Genomic DNA, 20,579 nt, shown 5'->3' with positions numbered 1-20,579 from the left:
AAATCTGCAGCGCAAGTCAATTACTGCAGCTTTATGGAGGGTGTAGATGAGATTGCAGCGTACCATAAGCCCTTGTGGATCTGTGTGATTGTACCCTATATGTGGCACGAACGTGCAAATGACCAGTGTGTACAACTGAACTCTGCTCTCAGCCATATATAAATGGAACCATCCATCTAGTATGCCGCGGTGGAGTGCCGCTGTGGAGTGCCACTGTGGTGTGCCGCTGTGGAGCACTACTCCGTTATGGCGGCTCAGGCTGCAGTGTAGTAGAAGATACCAGATCTTTGCAACGGCCGCAGTGGAGCGCGGGTCATTATTACACTACAATTCCCACAATGCACTACAGCAGAGCACACGGCCTCACTGGCCCGCGGAGGAGAAGGCACCAGACGGGACGAGGTGGGGGATGGGTTTATTTGCAGCGAGCTGTTCAATCCTGTCATCATCCATCATGTATAATACAAAGGTCAGGCCCATGCAATAGATCCACAGGTCCCAGCATCGTCCTGCACCATCCTCACATTCATACATACCCGGACCGCAGAGCTTACACTCTAGTCTGCAACCCTGTCCTACACAAGGACACACAGTGGGGCTGCAGCAGATTTATACAGGGGGGTGCGCTGGGTAACATGGCCACCGCAGCGTCTGTTCTGCATCACACCTGCAGCACGCCCGACAGGTGCACAGCTCTGCCGCACTGGATTATGGGGCATTATCATCACTTCCGGTCGCTGCTCTTTCTTGTGGAAGGTTTTCCAGCAATAGCTCCCCCAAAAGATATGGCAAAAAATCTGACGAGGAGACCCAGGCAAAAGATGTCAGGAGCAGAGACGAGTGACAGCGGCCTGCGGGAGACCTCAGCGGCGGCCTCCGGGAGACCTCGACGGCGGCCTCCGGGAGACCTCGACGGCGGCCTCCGGGAGACCTCGACGGCGGCCTCCGGGAGACCTCGACGGCGGCCTCCGGGAGACCTCGACGGCGGCCTCCGGGAGACCGGGGCTCCAATCCCATTGAACCCATGTAAGGATTACTGCTCTGAGACAGGATCAGATCCCTCAGAAGCACCCACACTGACAAAAGGGGGCGCCGAGCCAGACACATGGTGGCTTACATGGGACTGCACATCTGCATATCTACACAGGCCAGTGACACATTCAGCTCTGCTCCACCTGCAGCCCGGGCCCCTGGACACATTCACCCCCCACCACATGGGGCCCGGCCGTTCATGCTTGTGATGTGGCAGAAGCGGGACCTTACATTCATGATGTGCGGACAAAGGAAATGTAAAAAAAAACTAAATATAAAAACAGTGAAGATGTAATAAAACAAAAGTAAAAAAACAGATGGCAACACCCCCACCTACGGACCTCCCCCGACCCATAGGGCCGAGAAGAAGACCACCAGATGGAGGCGGACATGGCTGCAGCATTTGGCACCACGGCAGCTGAAACACCAATCACAATGATAACTTACCGACCGGCACCCAGGCGCGGGCACAATCACCACCACAACAGCTTCCATAACAGCGGGGCCACTGCGCCCCAGAGCTCACAGGTGCCACAGCCGGTGCCACCACATAGGTGGAACCTCGGAGAACTGCATGCTGGGAAACCCTGTAACCAGCCGAGACCCTGTTTACCTTGCAGGAGCTCCTGTGTCCTTGTGGCCACCTCGGCAGAGGGGTGACCCTGGGTGTAGCCCCATCCAGAGCACATCCTACCGGCAGACATAACAGCATCCATCATAATACATAATCAGTGCAAATATCAGAGAGCCGCCGCCATCATCAGCAGCCGCGCGGTGCAGCGAGCAGGAGCCGATCCATCCTCCACCGTCAGTCCGGACAGCCTGTAAGCAGCGCGGAGGAGACAGCGCCCACCGTCCTCTCTGACACGTAGTAAACATTGAGCAGCGTCCATAGCACGGGGAGAAAGCGGAGCAGGAAGATCTCCGGGCAGAGGGCACAGGGAAGCAGAGGACACAGACGCCAGTTGTGCTGAGCAGAGGTCGTTTGGCAGAACACAGAGGGCACCGCAGCGTCGGGCACTAGGACAAGGAACTGGCGGCGTAGAATGGACGAGGAAACACCACTTCAGGATGAACACATGGAGCGGGCAGACATCATGTACATGCCGCGGGCTGCTGTGCCCGCTGAGCCTCCTGTCCCACAACATCACTGCAGATACCTGTAGACCTTGAAGCAATGGTTTCCCGAGTCAGCAACCACCACATGACCATCAGAGGTGAGCGCCAGCCCCTGCGGGCCGTACAGAGGGTCAGCCATGGTGTTAATGTAGGACAGGAACGAGCCGGAGCTGTCAAACACCTGGAAGAGGACAAGATGGAGGATGGGAGAGAAAAGGAGGCGTTATTAGACATGTGTCCTGCGCAGGCGCTATACCGCTGCTGAGACTGTGCCACCTGCTCCTATGTATAAAGAGAGGGGATGTTACTGGATGTGTGTCCTGCGCAGGCGCTATACCGCTGCCGAGACTGTGCCACCTGCTCCTATGTATAAAGAGAAGGGGCGTTACTGGATGTGAGCCCTGCGCAGGCGCTATACCGCTGCCGAGACTGTGCCACCTGCTCCTCTGTATAAAGAGAGGGGGCGTTACTGGATGTGTGCCCTGCGCAGGCGCTATACCACTGCTGAGATTGTACTGCCTGCTCCTATGTATAAAGAGAGGGGATGTTACTGGATGTGTGTCCTATGCAGGCGCTATACCACTGCTGAGACTGTGCTGCCTGCTCCTATGTATAAAGAGAGGGGGCGTTACTGGATGTGAGCCCTGCGCAGGCGCTATACCACTGCTGAGACTGTGCCGCCTGCTCCTATGTATAAAGAGAGGGGGCGCTACTGGATGTGTGCCCTGCGGAGGCGCTATACCACTGCTGAGACTGTGCTGCCTGCTCCTATGTATAAAGAGAGGGGGCGTTACTGGATGTGTGCCCTGCGCAGGCGCTATACCGCTGCTGAGACTGTGCTGCCTGCTCCTATGTATAAAGAGAGGGGGAGTTACTGGATGTGTGCCCTGCGCAGGTGCTATACCACTGCTGAGACTGTGCTGCCTGCTCCTATGTATAAAGAGAGGGGACGTTACTGGATGTGTGCCCTGCGCAGGCGCTATACCACTGCTGAGACTGTGCCGCCTGCTCCTATGTATAAAGAGAGGGGACGTTAGTGGATGTGTGCCCTGCGCAGGCGCTATACCGCTGCTGAGACTGTGCCACCTGCTCCTATGTATAAAGAGAGAGGACGAAACTGGATGTGTGCCCTGCGCAGGCGCTATACCACTGCTGAGACTGTGCCACCTGCTCCTATGTATAAAGAGAGGGGACGTTACTGGATGTGTGACCTGCGCAGGTGCTATACCACTGCTGAGACTGTGCCGCCTGCTCCTATGTATAAAGAGAGGGGACGTTACTGGATGTGTGCCCTGCGCAGGCGCTATACCGCTGCTGAGACTGTGCCACCTGCTCCTATGTATAAAGAGAGGGGACGTTACTGGATGTGTGCCCTGCGCAGGCGCTATACCACTGCTGAGACTGTGCCACCTGCTCCTATGTATAAAGAGAGGGGATGCTACTGGATGTGTGTCCTGCGCAGGCGCTATACCACTGCTGAGACTGTGCTGCCTGCTCCTATGTATAAAGAGAGGGGGCGTTACTGGATGTGAGCCCTGCGTAGGCGCTATACCACTGCTGAGACTGTGCCGCCTGCTCCTATGTATAAAGAGAGAGGACGTTACTGGATGTGTGCCCTGCGCAGGCGCTATACCACTGCTGAGACTGTGCCACCTGCTCCTATGTATAAAGAGAGGGGATGTTACTGGATGTGTGCCCTGCGCAGGTGCTATACCACTGCTGAGACTGTGCCGCCTGCTCCTATGTATAAAGAGAGGGGACGTTACTGGATGTGTGCCCTGCGCAGGCGCTATACCACTGCTGAGACTGTGCTGCCTACTCCTATGTATAAAGAGAGGGGGCGTTACTGGATGTGTGCCCTGCGCAGGCGCTATACCACTGCTGAGACTGTGCTGCCTGCTTCTATGTATAAAGAGAGAGGACGTTACTGGATGTGTGCCCTGCGCAGGTGCTATACCGCTGCTGAGACTGTGCTGCCTGCTCCTATGTATAAAGAGAGGGGGCGTTACTGGATGTGTGCCCTGCGCAGGCACTATACCGCTGCCGAGACTGTGCTGCCTGCTCCTATGTATAAAGAGAGGGGGCGTTACTGGATGTGTGTCCTGCGCAGGCGCTATACCGCTGCCGAGACTGTGCTGCCTGCTCCTATGTATAAAGAGAGGGGATGTTACTGGATGTGTGCCCTGCGCAGGCGCTATACCACTGCTGAGACTGTGCCGCCTGCTCCTATGTATAAAGAGAGTGGATGTTACTGGATGTGTGCCCTGCGCAGGCGCTATACCACTGCTGAGATTGTACTGCCTGCTCCTATGTATAAAGAGAGGGGATGTTACTGGATGTGTGTCCTACGCAGGCGCTATACCACTGCTGAGACTGTGCTGCCTGCTCCTATGTATAAAGAGAGGGGGCGTTACTGGATGTGAGCCCTGCGCAGGCGCTATACCACTGCTGAGACTGTGCCGCCTGCTCCTATGTATAAAGAGAGGGGGCGCTACTGGATGTGTGCCCTGCGGAGGCGCTATACCACTGCTGAGACTGTGCTGCCTGCTCCTATGTATAAAGAGAGGGGGCGTTACTGGATGTGTGCCCTGCGCAGGCGCTATACCGCTGCTGAGACTGTGCTGCCTGCTCCTATGTATAAAGAGAGGGGGAGTTACTGGATGTGTGCCCTGCGCAGGTGCTATACCACTGCTGAGACTGTGCTGCCTGCTCCTATGTATAAAGAGAGGGGACGTTACTGGATGTGTGCCCTGCGCAGGCGCTATACCACTGCTGAGACTGTGCCGCCTGCTCCTATGTATAAAGAGAGGGGACGTTAGTGGATGTGTGCCCTGCGCAGGCGCTATACCGCTGCTGAGACTGTGCCACCTGCTCCTATGTATAAAGAGAGAGGACGTTACTGGATGTGTGCCCTGCGCAGGCGCTATACCACTGCTGAGACTGTGCCACCTGCTCCTATGTATAAAGAGAGGGGACGTTACTGGATGTGTGCCCTGCGCAGGTGCTATACCACTGCTGGGACTGTGCCGCCTGCTCCTATGTATAAAGAGAGGGGACGTTACTGGATGTGTGCCCTGCGCAGGCGCTATACCGCTGCTGAGACTGTGCCACCTGCTCCTATGTATAAAGAGAGGGGACGTTACTGGATGTGTGCCCTGCGCAGGTGCTATACCACTGCTGAGACTGTGCCGCCTGCTCCTATGTATAAAAAGAGAGGGGACGTTACTGGATGTGTGCCCTGCGCAGGCGCTATACCACTGCTGAGACTGTGCCACCTGCTCCTATGTATAAAGAGAGGGGATGCTACTGGATGTGTGTCCTGCGCAGGCGCTATACCACTGCTGAGACTGTGCTGCCTGCTCCTATGTATAAAGAGAGGGGGCGTTACTGGATGTGAGCCCTGCGTAGGCGCTATACCACTGCTGAGACTGTGCCGCCTGCTCCTATGTATAAAGAGAGAGGACGTTACTGGATGTGTGCCCTGCGCAGGCGCTATACCACTGCTGAGACTGTGCCACCTGCTCCTATGTATAAAGAGAGGGGATGTTACTGGATGTGTGCCCTGCGCAGGTGCTATACCACTGCTGAGACTGTGCCGCCTACTCCTATGTATAAAGAGAGGGGACGTTACTGGATGTGTGCCCTGCGCAGGCGCTATACCGCTGCTGAGACTGTGCCACCTGCTCCTATGTATAAAGAGAGGGGACGTTACTGGATGTGTGCCCTGCGCAGGTGCTATACCACTGCTGAGACTGTGCCACCTGCTCCTATGTATAAAAAGAGAGGGGACGTTACTGGATGTGTGCCCTGCGCAGGCGCTATACCACTGCTGAGACTGTGCCACCTGCTCCTATGTATAAAGAGAGGGGATGCTACTGGATGTGTGTCCTGCGCAGGCGCTATACCACTGCTGAGACTGTGCTGCCTGCTCCTATGTATAAAGAGAGGGGGCGTTACTGGATGTGAGCCCTGCGTAGGCGCTATACCACTGCTGAGACTGTGCTGCCTGCTCCTATGTATAAAGAGAGGGGATGTTACTGGATGTGTGCCCTGCGCAGGCGCTATACCACTGCGGAGACTGTGCCGCCTGCTCCTATGTATAAAGAGAGGGGATGTTACTGGATGTGTGCCCTGCGCAGGCGCTATACCACTGCTGAGACTGTGCCGCCTGCTCCTATGTATAAAGAAAGGGGATGTTACTGGATGTGTGCCCTGCGCAGGTGCTATACCACAGCTGAGACTGTGCCGCCTGCTCCTATGTATAAAGAGAGGGGGTGTTACTGGATGTGTGCCCTGCGCAGGCCCTATACCACTGCTGAGACTGTGCTGCCTGCTCCTATGTATAAAGAGAGGGGGCGATACTGGATGTGTGCCCTGCGCAGGCGCTATACCGCTGCTGAGACTGTGCTGCCTGCTCCTATGTATAAAGAGAGGGGATGTTACTGGATGTGTGCCCTGCGCAGGTGCTATACCACTGCTGAGACTGTGCTGCCTGCTCCTATGTATAAAGAGAGGGGATGTTACTGGATGTGTGCCCTGCGCAGGTGCTATACCACTGCTAAGACTGTGCCGCCTGCTCCTATGTATAAAGAGAGGGGATGTTACTGGATGTGTGCCCTGCGCAGGTGCTATACCACTGCTGAGACTGTGCTGCCTGCTCCTATGTATAAAGAGAGGGGATGTTACTGGATGTGTGCCCTGCGCAGGCGCTATACCACTGCTGAGACTGTGCCACCTGCTCCTATGTATAAAGAGAGGGGGCGTTACTGGATGTGAGCCCTGCGCAGGTGCTATACCACTGCTGAGACTGTGCCGCCTGCTCCTATGTATAAAGAGAGGGGATGTTACTGGATGTGTGCCCTGCGCAGGCCCTATACCACTGCTGAGACTGTGCTGCCTGCTCCTATGTATAAAGAGAGGGGGCGATACTGGATGTGTGCCCTGCGCAGGCGCTATACCGCTGCTGAGACTGTGCTGCCTGCTCCTATGTATAAAGAGAGGGGATGTTACTGGATGTGTGCCCTGCGCAGGTGCTATACCACTGCTGAGACTGTGCTGCCTGCTCCTATGTATAAAGAGAGGGGGTGCTACTGGATGTGTGCCCTGCGCAGGCGCTATACCACTGCTGAGACTGTGCCGCCTGCTCCTATGTATAAAGAGAGGGGATGTTACTGGATGTGTGCCCTGCGCAGGCGCTATACCACTGCTGAGACTGTGCTGCCTGCTCCTATGTATAAAGAGAGGGGGCGCTACTGGATGTGTGCCCTGCGCAGGCGCTATACCACTGCTGAGACTGTGCCGCCTGCTCCTATGTATAAAGAGAGGGGGCGTTACTGGATGTGTGCCCTGCGCAGGCGCTATACCACTGCTGAGACTGTGCCGCCTGCTCCTATGTATAAAGAGAGGGGGCGTTACTGGATGTGTGCCCTGCGCAGGCGCTATACCACTGCTGAGACTGTGCCACCTGCTCCTATGTATAAAGAGAGGGGGTGTTACTGGATGTGTGCCCTGCGCAGGCCCTATACCACTGCTGAGACTGTGCCATCTGCTCCTATGTATAAAGAGAGGGAATGTTACTGGATGTGTGCCCTGCGCAGGCCCTATACCACTGCTGAGACTGTGCCGCCTGCTCCTATGTATAAAGAGAGGGGGCGTTACTGGATGTGTGCCCTGCGCAGGCGCTATACCACTGCTGAGACTGTGCCGCCTGCTCCTATGTATAAAGAGAGGGGGCGTTACTGGATGTGTGCCCTGCGCAGGCGCTATACCACTGCTGAGACTGTGCCACCTGCTCCTATGTATAAAGAGAGGGGGCGTTACTGGATGTGTGCCCTGCGCAGGCGCTATACCACTGCTGAGACTGTGCCATCTGCTCCTATGTATAAAGAGAGGGGGTGTTACTGGATGTGTGCCCTGCGCAGGCCCTATACCACTGCTGAGACTGTGCCGCCTGCTCCTATGTATAAAGAGAGGGGGTGTTACTGGATGTGTGCCCTGCGCAGGTGCTATACCACAGCTGAGACTGTGCTGCCTGCTCCTATGTATAAAGAGAGGGGGTGTTACTGGATGTGTGCCCTGCGCAGGCGCTATACCACTGCCGAGACTGTGCTGCCTGCTCCTATGTATAAAGAGAGGGGGTGTTACTGGATGTGTGCCCTGCGCAGGCGCTATACCACTGCCGAGACTGTGCTGCCTGCTCCTATGTATAAAGAGAGGGGATGTTACTGGATGTGTGCCCTGCGCAGGCGCTATACCACTGCTGAGACTGTGCCGCCTGCTCCTATGTATAAAGAGAGGAGGCGTTACTGGATGTGTGCCCTGCGCAGGCGCTATACCACTGCTGAGACTGTGCCGCCTGCTCCTATGTATAAAGAGAGTGGATGTTACTGGATGTGTGCCCTGCGCAGGCGCTATACCACTGCTGAGATTGTACTGCCTGCTCCTATGTATAAAGAGAGGGGATGTTACTGGATGTGTGTCCTACGCAGGCGCTATACCACTGCTGAGACTGTGCTGCCTGCTCCTATGTATAAAGAGAGGGGGCGTTACTGGATGTGAGCCCTGCGCAGGCGCTATACCACTGCTGAGACTGTGCCGCCTGCTCCTATGTATAAAGAGAGGGGGCGCTACTGGATGTGTGCCCTGCGGAGGCGCTATACCACTGCTGAGACTGTGCTGCCTGCTCCTATGTATAAAGAGAGGGGGCGTTACTGGATGTGTGCCCTGCGCAGGCGCTATACCGCTGCTGAGACTGTGCTGCCTGCTCCTATGTATAAAGAGAGGGGGAGTTACTGGATGTGTGCCCTGCGCAGGTGCTATACCACTGCTGAGACTGTGCTGCCTGCTCCTATGTATAAAGAGAGGGGACGTTACTGGATGTGTGCCCTGCGCAGGCGCTATACCACTGCTGAGACTGTGCCGCCTGCTCCTATGTATAAAGAGAGGGGACGTTAGTGGATGTGTGCCCTGCGCAGGCGCTATACCGCTGCTGAGACTGTGCCACCTGCTCCTATGTATAAAGAGAGAGGACGTTACTGGATGTGTGCCCTGCGCAGGCGCTATACCACTGCTGAGACTGTGCCACCTGCTCCTATGTATAAAGAGAGGGGACGTTACTGGATGTGTGCCCTGCGCAGGTGCTATACCACTGCTGAGACTGTGCCGCCTGCTCCTATGTATAAAGAGAGGGGACGTTACTGGATGTGTGCCCTGCGCAGGCGCTATACCGCTGCTGAGACTGTGCCACCTGCTCCTATGTATAAAGAGAGGGGACGTTACTGGATGTGTGCCCTGCGCAGGTGCTATACCACTGCTGAGACTGTGCCGCCTGCTCCTATGTATAAAAAGAGAGGGGACGTTACTGGATGTGTGCCCTGCGCAGGCGCTATACCACTGCTGAGACTGTGCCACCTGCTCCTATGTATAAAGAGAGGGGATGCTACTGGATGTGTGTCCTGCGCAGGCGCTATACCACTGCTGAGACTGTGCTGCCTGCTCCTATGTATAAAGAGAGGGGGCGTTACTGGATGTGAGCCCTGCGTAGGCGCTATACCACTGCTGAGACTGTGCCGCCTGCTCCTATGTATAAAGAGAGAGGACGTTACTGGATGTGTGCCCTGCGCAGGCGCTATACCACTGCTGAGACTGTGCCACCTGCTCCTATGTATAAAGAGAGGGGATGTTACTGGATGTGTGCCCTGCGCAGGTGCTATACCACTGCTGAGACTGTGCCGCCTACTCCTATGTATAAAGAGAGGGGACGTTACTGGATGTGTGCCCTGCGCAGGCGCTATACCGCTGCTGAGACTGTGCCACCTGCTCCTATGTATAAAGAGAGGGGACGTTACTGGATGTGTGCCCTGCGCAGGTGCTATACCACTGCTGAGACTGTGCCACCTGCTCCTATGTATAAAAAGAGAGGGGACGTTACTGGATGTGTGCCCTGCGCAGGCGCTATACCACTGCTGAGACTGTGCCACCTGCTCCTATGTATAAAGAGAGGGGATGCTACTGGATGTGTGTCCTGCGCAGGCGCTATACCACTGCTGAGACTGTGCTGCCTGCTCCTATGTATAAAGAGAGGGGGCGTTACTGGATGTGAGCCCTGCGTAGGCGCTATACCACTGCTGAGACTGTGCTGCCTGCTCCTATGTATAAAGAGAGGGGATGTTACTGGATGTGTGCCCTGCGCAGGCGCTATACCACTGCTGAGACTGTGCCGCCTGCTCCTATGTATAAAGAAAGGGGATGTTACTGGATGTGTGCCCTGCGCAGGTGCTATACCACAGCTGAGACTGTGCCGCCTGCTCCTATGTATAAAGAGAGGGGGTGTTACTGGATGTGTGCCCTGCGCAGGCCCTATACCACTGCTGAGACTGTGCTGCCTGCTCCTATGTATAAAGAGAGGGGGCGATACTGGATGTGTGCCCTGCGCAGGCGCTATACCGCTGCTGAGACTGTGCTGCCTGCTCCTATGTATAAAGAGAGGGGATGTTACTGGATGTGTGCCCTGCGCAGGTGCTATACCACTGCTGAGACTGTGCTGCCTGCTCCTATGTATAAAGAGAGGGGATGTTACTGGATGTGTGCCCTGCGCAGGTGCTATACCACTGCTAAGACTGTGCCGCCTGCTCCTATGTATAAAGAGAGGGGATGTTACTGGATGTGTGCCCTGCGCAGGTGCTATACCACTGCTGAGACTGTGCTGCCTGCTCCTATGTATAAAGAGAGGGGATGTTACTGGATGTGTGCCCTGCGCAGGCGCTATACCACTGCTGAGACTGTGCCACCTGCTCCTATGTATAAAGAGAGGGGGCGTTACTGGATGTGAGCCCTGCGCAGGTGCTATACCACTGCTGAGACTGTGCCGCCTGCTCCTATGTATAAAGAGAGGGGATGTTACTGGATGTGTGCCCTGCGCAGGCCCTATACCACTGCTGAGACTGTGCTGCCTGCTCCTATGTATAAAGAGAGGGGGCGATACTGGATGTGTGCCCTGCGCAGGCGCTATACCGCTGCTGAGACTGTGCTGCCTGCTCCTATGTATAAAGAGAGGGGATGTTACTGGATGTGTGCCCTGCGCAGGTGCTATACCACTGCTGAGACTGTGCTGCCTGCTCCTATGTATAAAGAGAGGGGGTGCTACTGGATGTGTGCCCTGCGCAGGCGCTATACCACTGCTGAGACTGTGCCGCCTGCTCCTATGTATAAAGAGAGGGGATGTTACTGGATGTGTGCCCTGCGCAGGCGCTATACCACTGCTGAGACTGTGCTGCCTGCTCCTATGTATAAAGAGAGGGGGCGCTACTGGATGTGTGCCCTGCGCAGGCGCTATACCACTGCTGAGACTGTGCCGCCTGCTCCTATGTATAAAGAGAGGGGGCGTTACTGGATGTGTGCCCTGCGCAGGCGCTATACCACTGCTGAGACTGTGCCACCTGCTCCTATGTATAAAGAGAGGGGGCGTTACTGGATGTGTGCCCTGCGCAGGCGCTATACCACTGCTGAGACTGTGCCACCTGCTCCTATGTATAAAGAGAGGGGGCGTTACTGGATGTGTGCCCTGCGCAGGCGCTATACCACTGCTGAGACTGTGCCATCTGCTCCTATGTATAAAGAGAGGGGGTGTTACTGGATGTGTGCCCTGCGCAGGCCCTATACCACTGCTGAGACTGTGCCATCTGCTCCTATGTATAAAGAGAGGGGGTGTTACTGGATGTGTGCCCTGCGCAGGCCCTATACCACTGCTGAGACTGTGCCGCCTGCTCCTATGTATAAAGAGAGGGGGCGTTACTGGATGTGTGCCCTGCGCAGGCGCTATACCACTGCTGAGACTGTGCCGCCTGCTCCTATGTATAAAGAGAGGGGGCGTTACTGGATGTGTGCCCTGCGCAGGCGCTATACCACTGCTGAGACTGTGCCACCTGCTCCTATGTATAAAGAGAGGGGGCGTTACTGGATGTGTGCCCTGCGCAGGCGCTATACCACTGCTGAGACTGTGCCATCTGCTCCTATGTATAAAGAGAGGGGGTGTTACTGGATGTGTGCCCTGCGCAGGCCCTATACCACTGCTGAGACTGTGCCGCCTGCTCCTATGTATAAAGAGAGGGGGTGTTACTGGATGTGTGCCCTGCGCAGGTGCTATACCACAGCTGAGACTGTGCTGCCTGCTCCTATGTATAAAGAGAGGGGGTGTTACTGGATGTGTGCCCTGCGCAGGCGCTATACCACTGCCGAGACTGTGCTGCCTGCTCCTATGTATAAAGAGAGGGGGTGTTACTGGATGTGTGCCCTGCGCAGGCGCTATACCACTGCCGAGACTGTGCTGCCTGCTCCTATGTATAAAGAGAGGGGATGTTACTGGATGTGTGCCCTGCGCAGGCGCTATACCACTGCTGAGACTGTGCCGCCTGCTCCTATGTATAAAGAGAGGGGGCGTTACTGGATGTGTGCCCTGCGCAGGCGCTATACCACTGCTGAGACTGTGCCGCCTGCTCCTATGTATAAAGAGAGGGGGCGTTACTGGATGTGTGCCCTGCGCAGGCGCTATACCACTGCTGAGACTGTGCCGCCTGCTCCTATGTATAAAGAGAGGGGATGTTACTGGATGTGTGCCCTGCGCAGGCGCTATACCACTGCTGAGACTGTGCCGCCTGCTCCTATGTATAAAGAGAGGGGGCGTTACTGGATGTGTGCCCTGCGCAGGCGCTATACCACTGCTGAGACTGTGCCGCCTGCTCCTATGTATAAAGAGAGGGAATGTTACTGGATGTGTGCCCTGCGCAGGCGCTATACCACTGCTGAGACTGTGCCACCTGCTCCTATGTATAAAGAGAGGGGACGTTACTGGATGTGTGCCCTGCGCAGGTGCTATACCACTGCTGAGACTGTGCCGCCTGCTCCTATGTATAAAGAGAGGGGACGTTACTGGACGTGTGCCCTGCGCAGGCGCTATACCACTGCTGAGACTGTGCCACCTGCTCCTATGTATAAAGAGAGGGGGCGTTACTGGACATGTGTCCTGCGCAGGCGCTATACCACTGCTGAGATTGTGCTGCCTGCTCCTATGTATAAAGAGAGGGGGTATTACTGGATGTGTGCCCTGCGCAGGCGCTATACCACTGCTGAGACTGTGCCGCCTGCTTCTATGTATAAAGAGAGGGGACGTTACTGGATGTGTGCCCTGCGCAGGCGCTATACCACTGCTGAGACTGTGCTGCCTGCTCCTATGTATAAAGAGAGGGGATGTTACTGGAAGTGTGCCCTGCGCAGGCGCTATACCACTGCTGAGACTGTGCTGCCTGCTCCTATGTATAAAGAGAGGGGATGTTACTGGATGTGTGCCCTGCGCAGGCGCTATACCACTGCTGAGACTGTGCCGCCTGCTTCTATGTATAAAGAGAGGGGACGTTACTGGATGTGTGCCCTGCGCAGGCGCTATACCACTGCTGAGACTGTGCTGCCTGCTCCTATGTATAAAGAGAGGGGATGTTACTGGATGTGTGCCCTGCGCAGGCGCTATACCACTGCTGAGACTGTGCTGCCTGCTCCTATGTATAAAGAGAGGGGATGTTACTGGATGTGTGCCCTGCGCAGGCGCTATACCACTGCTGAGACTGTGCTGCCTGCTCCTATGTAGAAAGAGATGGGATGTTACTGGATGTGTGCCCTGCGCAGGTGCTATACCACTGCTGAGACTGTGCTGCCTGTTCCTATGTATAAAGAGAGGGGGTGTTACTGGATGTGTGCCCTGCGCAGGTGCTATACCACTGCTGAGACTGTGCTGCTTGCTCCTATGTATAATGAGAGGGGATGTTACTGGATGTGTGCCCTGCGCAGGTGCTATACCACTGCTGAGACTGTGCCGCCTGCTCCTATGTATAAAGAGAGGGGGTGTTACTGGATGTGTGCCCTGCGCAGGTGCTATACCACTGCCGAGACTGTGCCACCTGCTACTATGTATAAAGAGAGGGGGTGTTACTGGATGTGTGCCCTGCGCAGGTGCTATACCACTGCTGAGACTGTGCTGCCTGCTCCTATGTATAAAGAGAGGGGGCGTTACTGGATGTGTGCCCTGCGCAGGTGCTATACCACTGCCGAGACTGTGCCACCTGCTCCTATGTATAAAGAGAGGGGGTGTTACTGGATGTGTGCCCTGCGCAGGTGCTATACCACTGCTGAGACTGTGCTGCCTGCTCCTATGTATAAAGAGAGGGGATGTTACTGGATGTGAGCCCTGCGCAGGCGCTATACCACTGCTGAGACTGTGCCACCTGCTCCTATGTATAAAGAGAGGGGGCGTTACTGGACATGTGTCCTGCGCAGGCGCTATACCACTGCTGAGATTGTGCTGCCTACTCCTATGTATAAAGAGAGGGGGCGTTACTGAATGTGTGCCCTGCGCAGGCGCTATACCACTGCTGAGACTGTGCCGCCTGCTTCTATGTATAAAGAGAGGGGACGTTACTGGATGTGTGCCCTGCGCAGGCACTATACCACTGCTGAGACTGTGCTGCCTGCTCCTATGTATAAAGAGAGGGGGTGTTACTGGATGTGTGCCCTGCGCAGGCGCTATACCACTGCTGAGACTGTGCTGCCTGCTCCTATGTAGAAAGAGATGGGATGTTACTGGATGTGTGCCCTGCGCAGGTGCTATACCACTGCTGAGACTGTGCCGCCTGCTTCTATGTATAAAGAGAGGGGACGTTACTGGATGTGTACCCTGCGCAGGTGCTATACCACTGCCGAGACTGTGCTGCCTGCTCCTATGTATAAAGAGAGGGGACGTTACTGGATGTGTGCCCTGCGCAGGCGCTATACCACTGCTGAGACTGTGCTGCCTGCTCCTATGTATAAAGAGAGGGGACGTTACTGGATGTGTGCCCTGCGCAGGCGCTATACCACTGCTGAGACTGTGCTGCCTGCTCCTATGTATAAAGAGAGGGGACGTTACTGGATGTGTGCCCTGCGCAGGCGCTATACCACTGCTGAGACTGTGCTGCCTGCTCCTATGTATAAAGAGAGGGGGCGTTACTGGATGTGTGCCCTGCGCAGGCGCTATACCACTGCTGAGACTGTGCTGCCTGCTCTTATGTATAAAGAGAGGGGACGTTACTGGATGTGTGCCCTGCGCAGGCGCTATACCACTGCTGAGACTGTGCCACCTGCTCCTATGTATAAAGAGAGGGGGTGTTACTGGATGTGTGCCCTGCGCAGGTGCTATACCACTGCTGAGACTGTGCCGCCTGCTTCTATGTATAAAGAGAGGGGACGTTACTGGATGTGTGCCCTGCGCAGGCGCTATACCACTGCCGAGACTGTGCCAACTGCTCCTATGTATAAAGAGAGGGGGTGTTACTGGATGTGTGCCCTGCGCAGGTGCTATACCACTGCTGAGACTGTGCCGCCTGCTCCTATGTATAAAGAGAGGGGGCGTTACTGGATGTGTGCCCTGCGCAGGTGCTATACCACTGCCGAGACTGTGCCACCTGCTCCTATGTATAAAGAGAGGGGGTGTTACTGGATGTGTGCCCTGCGCAGGTGCTATACCACTGCTGAGACTGTGCTGGATGCTCCTATGTATAAAGAGAGGGGACGTTACTGGATGTGTGCCCTGCGCAGGCGCTATACCACTGCTGAGACTGTGCCACCTGCTCCTATGTATAAAGAGAGGGGGTGTTACTGGATGTGTGCCCTGCGCAGGCGCTATACCACTGCTGAGACTGTGCCACCTGCTCCTATGTATAAAGAGAGGGGGTGTTACTGGATGTGTGCCCTGCGCAGGCGCTATACCACTGCTGAGACTGTGCCACCTGCTCCTATGTATAAAGAGAGGGGGCGTTACTGGATGTGTGCCCTGCGCAGGCGCTATACCACTGCTGAGACTGTGCCACCTGCTCCTATGTATAAAGAGAGGGGGTGTTACTGGATGTGTGCCCTGCGCAGGTGCTATACCACTGCTGAGACTGTGCTGCCTGCTCCTATGTATAAAGAGAGGGGGCGTTACTGGACATGTGTCCTGCGCAGGCGCTATACCACTGCTGAGATTGTGCTGCCTACTCCTATGTATAAAGAGAGGGGGCGTTACTGAATGTGTGCCCTGCGCAGGCGCTATACCACTGCTGAGACTGTGCTGCCTGCTCCTATGTATAAAGAGAGGGGGCATTACTGGATTTGAGCCCTGCGCAGGCGCTATACCACTGCTGAGATTGTACTGCCTGCTCCTATGTATAAAGAGAGGGGGCGTTACTGGATGTGTGCCCTGCGCAGGCACTATACCACTGCTGAGACTGTGTCGCCTGCTCCTATGTATAAAGAGAGGGGGCGTTACTGGACGTGAGCCCTGCGCAGGCGCTATACCACTGCTGAGACTGTGCCGCCTGCTCCTATGTATAAAGAGAGGGGATGTTACTGGATTTGAGCCCTGCGCAGGCGCTATACCACTGCCGAGACTGTGCTGCCTGCTCCTATGTATAAAGAGAGGGGATGTTACTGGATGTGTGCCCTACGCAGGCGCTATACCACTGCTGAGACTGTGCTGCCTGCTCCTATATATGAAGAGAGGGGGCGTTACTGGATTTGAGCCCTGCGCAGGCGCTATACCACTGCTGAGATTGTACTGCCTGCTCCTATGTATAAAGAGAGGGGACGTTACTGGATGTGTGCCCTGCGCAGGCGCTATACCACTGCTGAGACTGTGCCACCTGCTCCTATGTATAAAGAGAGGGGGCGTTACTGGATGTGAGCCCTGCGCAGGTGCTATACCACTGCTGAGACTGTGCCACCTGCTCCTATGTATAAAGAGAGGGGACGTTACTGGATGTGTGCCCTGCGCAGGCGCTATACCACTGCTGAGACTGTGCTGCCTGCTCCTATGTATAAAGAGAGGGGGAGTTACTGGATGTGTGCCCTGCGCAGGTGCTATACCACTGCTGAGACTGTGCCGCCTGCTCCTATGTATAAAGAGAGGGGGAGTTACTGGATGTGTGCCCTGCGCAGGTGCTATACCACTGCTGAGACTGTGCCGCCTGCTCCTATGTATAAAGAGAGGGGGCGTTACTGGATGTGTGCCATACGCAGGCGCTATACCACTGCTGAGACTGTGCTGCCTGCTCCTATGTATAAAGAGAGGGGGCGTTAGTGGATGTGTGCCCTGCGCAGGCGCTATACCACTGCTGAGACTGTGCCGCCTGCTCCTATGTATAAAGAGAGGGGGCGTTACTGGATGTGTGCCCTGCGCAGGCGCTATACCACTGCTGAGACTGTGCCACCTGCTCCTATGTATAAAGAGAGGGGATGTTACTGGATGTGTGCCCTGCGCAGGTGCTATACCACTGCTGAGACTGTGCCGCCTGCTCCTATGTATAGAGAGAGGGGGCGTTACTGGATGTGTGCCTTGCGCAGGCGCTATACCACTGCTGAGACTGTGCTGCCTGCTCCTATGTATAAAGAGAGGGGGCGTTACTGGATGTGTGCCCTGCGCAGGCGCTATACCACTGCTGAGACTGTGCCACCTGCTCCTATGTATAAAGAGAGGGGATGTTACTGGATGTGTGCCCTGCGCAGGCGCTATACCACTGCTGAGACTGTGCCACCTGCTCCTTTGTATAAAGAGAGGGGATGTTACTGGATGTGTGCCCTGCGCAGGCGCTATACCACTGCTGAGACTGTGCCACCTGCTCCTATGTATAAAGAGAGGGGGTGTTACTGGATGTGTGCCCTGCGCAGGCGCTATACCACTGCTGAGACTGTGCCGCCTGCTCCTATGTATAAAGAGAGGGGGCGTTACTGGATGTGTGCCCTGCGCAGGCGCTATACCACTGCTGAGACTGTGCCGCCTGCTCCTATGTATAAAGAGAGGGGAAGTTACTGGATGTGAGCCCTGCGCAGGCGCTATACCACTGCTGAGACTGTGCCGCCTGCTCCTATGTATAAAGAGAGGGGGCGTTACTGGATGTGTGCCCTGCGCAGGCGCTATACCACTGCTGAGACTGTGCTGCCTGCTCCTATGTATGAAGAGAGGGGGAGTTACTGGATTTGAGCCCTGCGCAGGCGCTATACCACTGCTGAGACTGTGCCGTCTGCTCCTATGTATAAAGAGAGGGGACGTTAGTGGATGTGTGCCCTGCGCAGGCGCTATACCGCTGCTGAGACTGTGCCACCTGCTCCTATGTATAAAGAGAGAGGACGTTACTGGATGTGTGCCCTGCGCAGGCGCTATACCACTGCTGAGACTGTGCCACCTGCTCCTATGTATAAAGAGAGGGGACGTTACTGGATGTGTGCCCTGCGCAGGTGCTATACCACTGCTGAGACTGTGCCGCCTGCTCCTATGTATAAAGAGAGGGGACGTTACTGGATGTGTGCCCTGCGCAGGCGCTATACCGCTGCTGAGACTGTGCCACCTGCTCCTATGTATAAAGAGAGGGGACGTTACTGGATGTGTGCCCTGCGCAGGCGCTATACCACTGCTGAGACTGTGCCACCTGCTCCTATGTATAAAGAGAGGGGATGCTACTGGATGTGTGTCCTGCGCAGGCGCTATACCACTGCTGAGACTGTGCTGCCTGCTCCTATGTATAAAGAGAGGGGGCGTTACTGGATGTGAGCCCTGCGTAGGCGCTATACCACTGCTGAGACTGTGCCGCCTGCTCCTATGTATAAAGAGAGAGGACGTTACTGGATGTGTGCCCTGCGCAGGCGCTATACCACTGCTGAGACTGTGCCACCTGCTCCTATGTATAAAGAGAGGGGATGTTACTGGATGTGTGCCCTGCGCAGGTGCTATACCACTGCTGAGACTGTGCTGCCTGCTTCTATGTATAAAGAGAGAGGACGTTACTGGATGTGTGCCCTGCGCAGGTGCTATACCGCTGCTGAGACTGTGCCGCCTGCTCCTATGTATAAAGAGAGGGGGCGTTACTGGATGTGTGCCCTGCGCAGGCGCTATACCGCTGCTGAGACTGTGCTGCCTGCTCCTATGTATAAAGAGAGGGGGTATTACTGGATGTGTGACCTGCGCAGGCGCTATACCACTGCTGAGACTGTGCTGCCTGCTCCTATGTATAATGAGAGGGGATGTTACTGGATGTGTGCCCTGCGCAGGTGCTATACCACTGCTGAGACTGTGCTGCCTGCTCCTATGTATAAAGAGAGGGGGCGTTACTGGATGTGTGCCCTGCGCAGGCACTATACCGCTGCCGAGACTGTGCTGCCTGCTCCTATGTATAAAGAGAGGGGGCGTTACTGGATGTGTGTCCTGCGCAGGCGCTATACCGCTGCCGAGACTGTGCTGCCTGCTCCTATGTATAAAGAGAGGGGATGTTACTGGATGTGTGCCCTGCGCAGGCGCTATACCACTGCTGAGACTGTGCCGCCTGCTCCTATGTATAAAGAGAGTGGATGTTACTGGATGTGTGCCCTGCGCAGGCGCTATACCACTGCTGAGATTGTACTGAAGGCTCCTATGTATAAAGAGAGGGGATGTTACTGGATGTGTGTCCTACGCAGGCGCTATACCACTGCTGAGACTGTGCTGCCTGCTCCTATGTATAAAGAGAGGGGGCGTTACTGGATGTGAGCCCTGCGCAGGCGCTATACCACTGCTGAGACTGTGCCGCCTGCTCCTATGTATAAAGAGAGGGGGCGCTACTGGATGTGTGCCCTGCGGAGGCGCTATACCACTGCTGAGACTGTGCTGCCTGCTCCTATGTATAAAGAGAGGGGGCGTTACTGGATGTGTGCCCTGCGCAGGCGCTATACCGCTGCTGAGACTGTGCTGCCTGCTCCTATGTATAAAGAGAGGGGGAGTTACTGGATGTGTGCCCTGCGCAGGTGCTATACCACTGTTGAGACTGTGCTGCCTGCTCCTATGTATAAAGAGAGGGGACGTTACTGGATGTGTGCCCTGCGCAGGCGCTATACCACTGCTGAGACTGTGCCGCCTGCTCCTATGTATAAAGAGAGGGGACGTTAGTGGATGTGTGCCCTGCGCAGGCGCTATACCGCTGCTGAGACTGTGCCACCTGCTCCTATGTATAAAGAGAGAGGACGTTACTGGATGTGTGCCCTGCGCAGGCGCTATACCACTGCTGAGACTGTGCCACCTGCTCCTATGTATAAAGAGAGGGGACGTTACTGGATGTGTGCCCTGCGCAGGTGCTATACCACTGCTGAGACTGTGCCGCCTGCTCCTATGTATAAAGAGAGGGGACGTTACTGGATGTGTGCCCTGCGCAGGCGCTATACCGCTGCTGAGACTGTGCCACCTGCTCCTATGTATAAAGAGAGGGGACGTTACTGGATGTGTGCCCTGCGCAGGTGCTATACCACTGCTGAGACTGTGCCGCCTGCTCCTATGTATAAAAAGAGAGGGGACGTTACTGGATGTGTGCCCTGCGCAGGCGCTATACCACTGCTGAGACTGTGCC

The 20,579-nt window shown here is 55.6% G+C and overlaps 1 protein-coding gene across 2 annotated transcripts in view; it reads right to left on the bottom strand.

Moving 5' to 3' along the window:
• Window positions 1-399: 399 nt before the first annotated feature.
• The window catches only part of TRIM3 (tripartite motif containing 3), a 116,583-nt gene continuing 96,403 nt past the window's right edge, over window positions 400-20,579 (bottom strand). The window contains exons 12-13 of one of the 2 annotated variants that reach the window (XR_012264072.1): window positions 1,001-2,332; window positions 400-931 (exon numbers count right to left, since the gene is read on the bottom strand). Coding sequence is in view for 1 of the 2 variants with exons in the window: in XM_073661189.1 (XP_073517290.1) it covers window positions 2,180-2,332 (153 nt within the window). In the remaining variant the exon portion in view is untranslated. Of the gene's footprint in view, window positions 2,333-20,579 lie in introns of both variants that reach the window. The other variant, XM_073661189.1, reaches the window with a different exon arrangement.

Source organism: Phyllobates terribilis, unplaced genomic scaffold (genome assembly GCF_046119375.1).
Source record: "Phyllobates terribilis strain yellow unplaced genomic scaffold, ASM4611937v1 Scaffold_2__4_contigs__length_985480577, whole genome shotgun sequence".
NCBI lineage: Eukaryota > Metazoa > Chordata > Amphibia > Anura > Dendrobatidae > Phyllobates > Phyllobates terribilis.
Note: the sequence above shows the minus strand (reverse complement) of the source record. Positions and strands in the feature narration are given on the sequence as shown.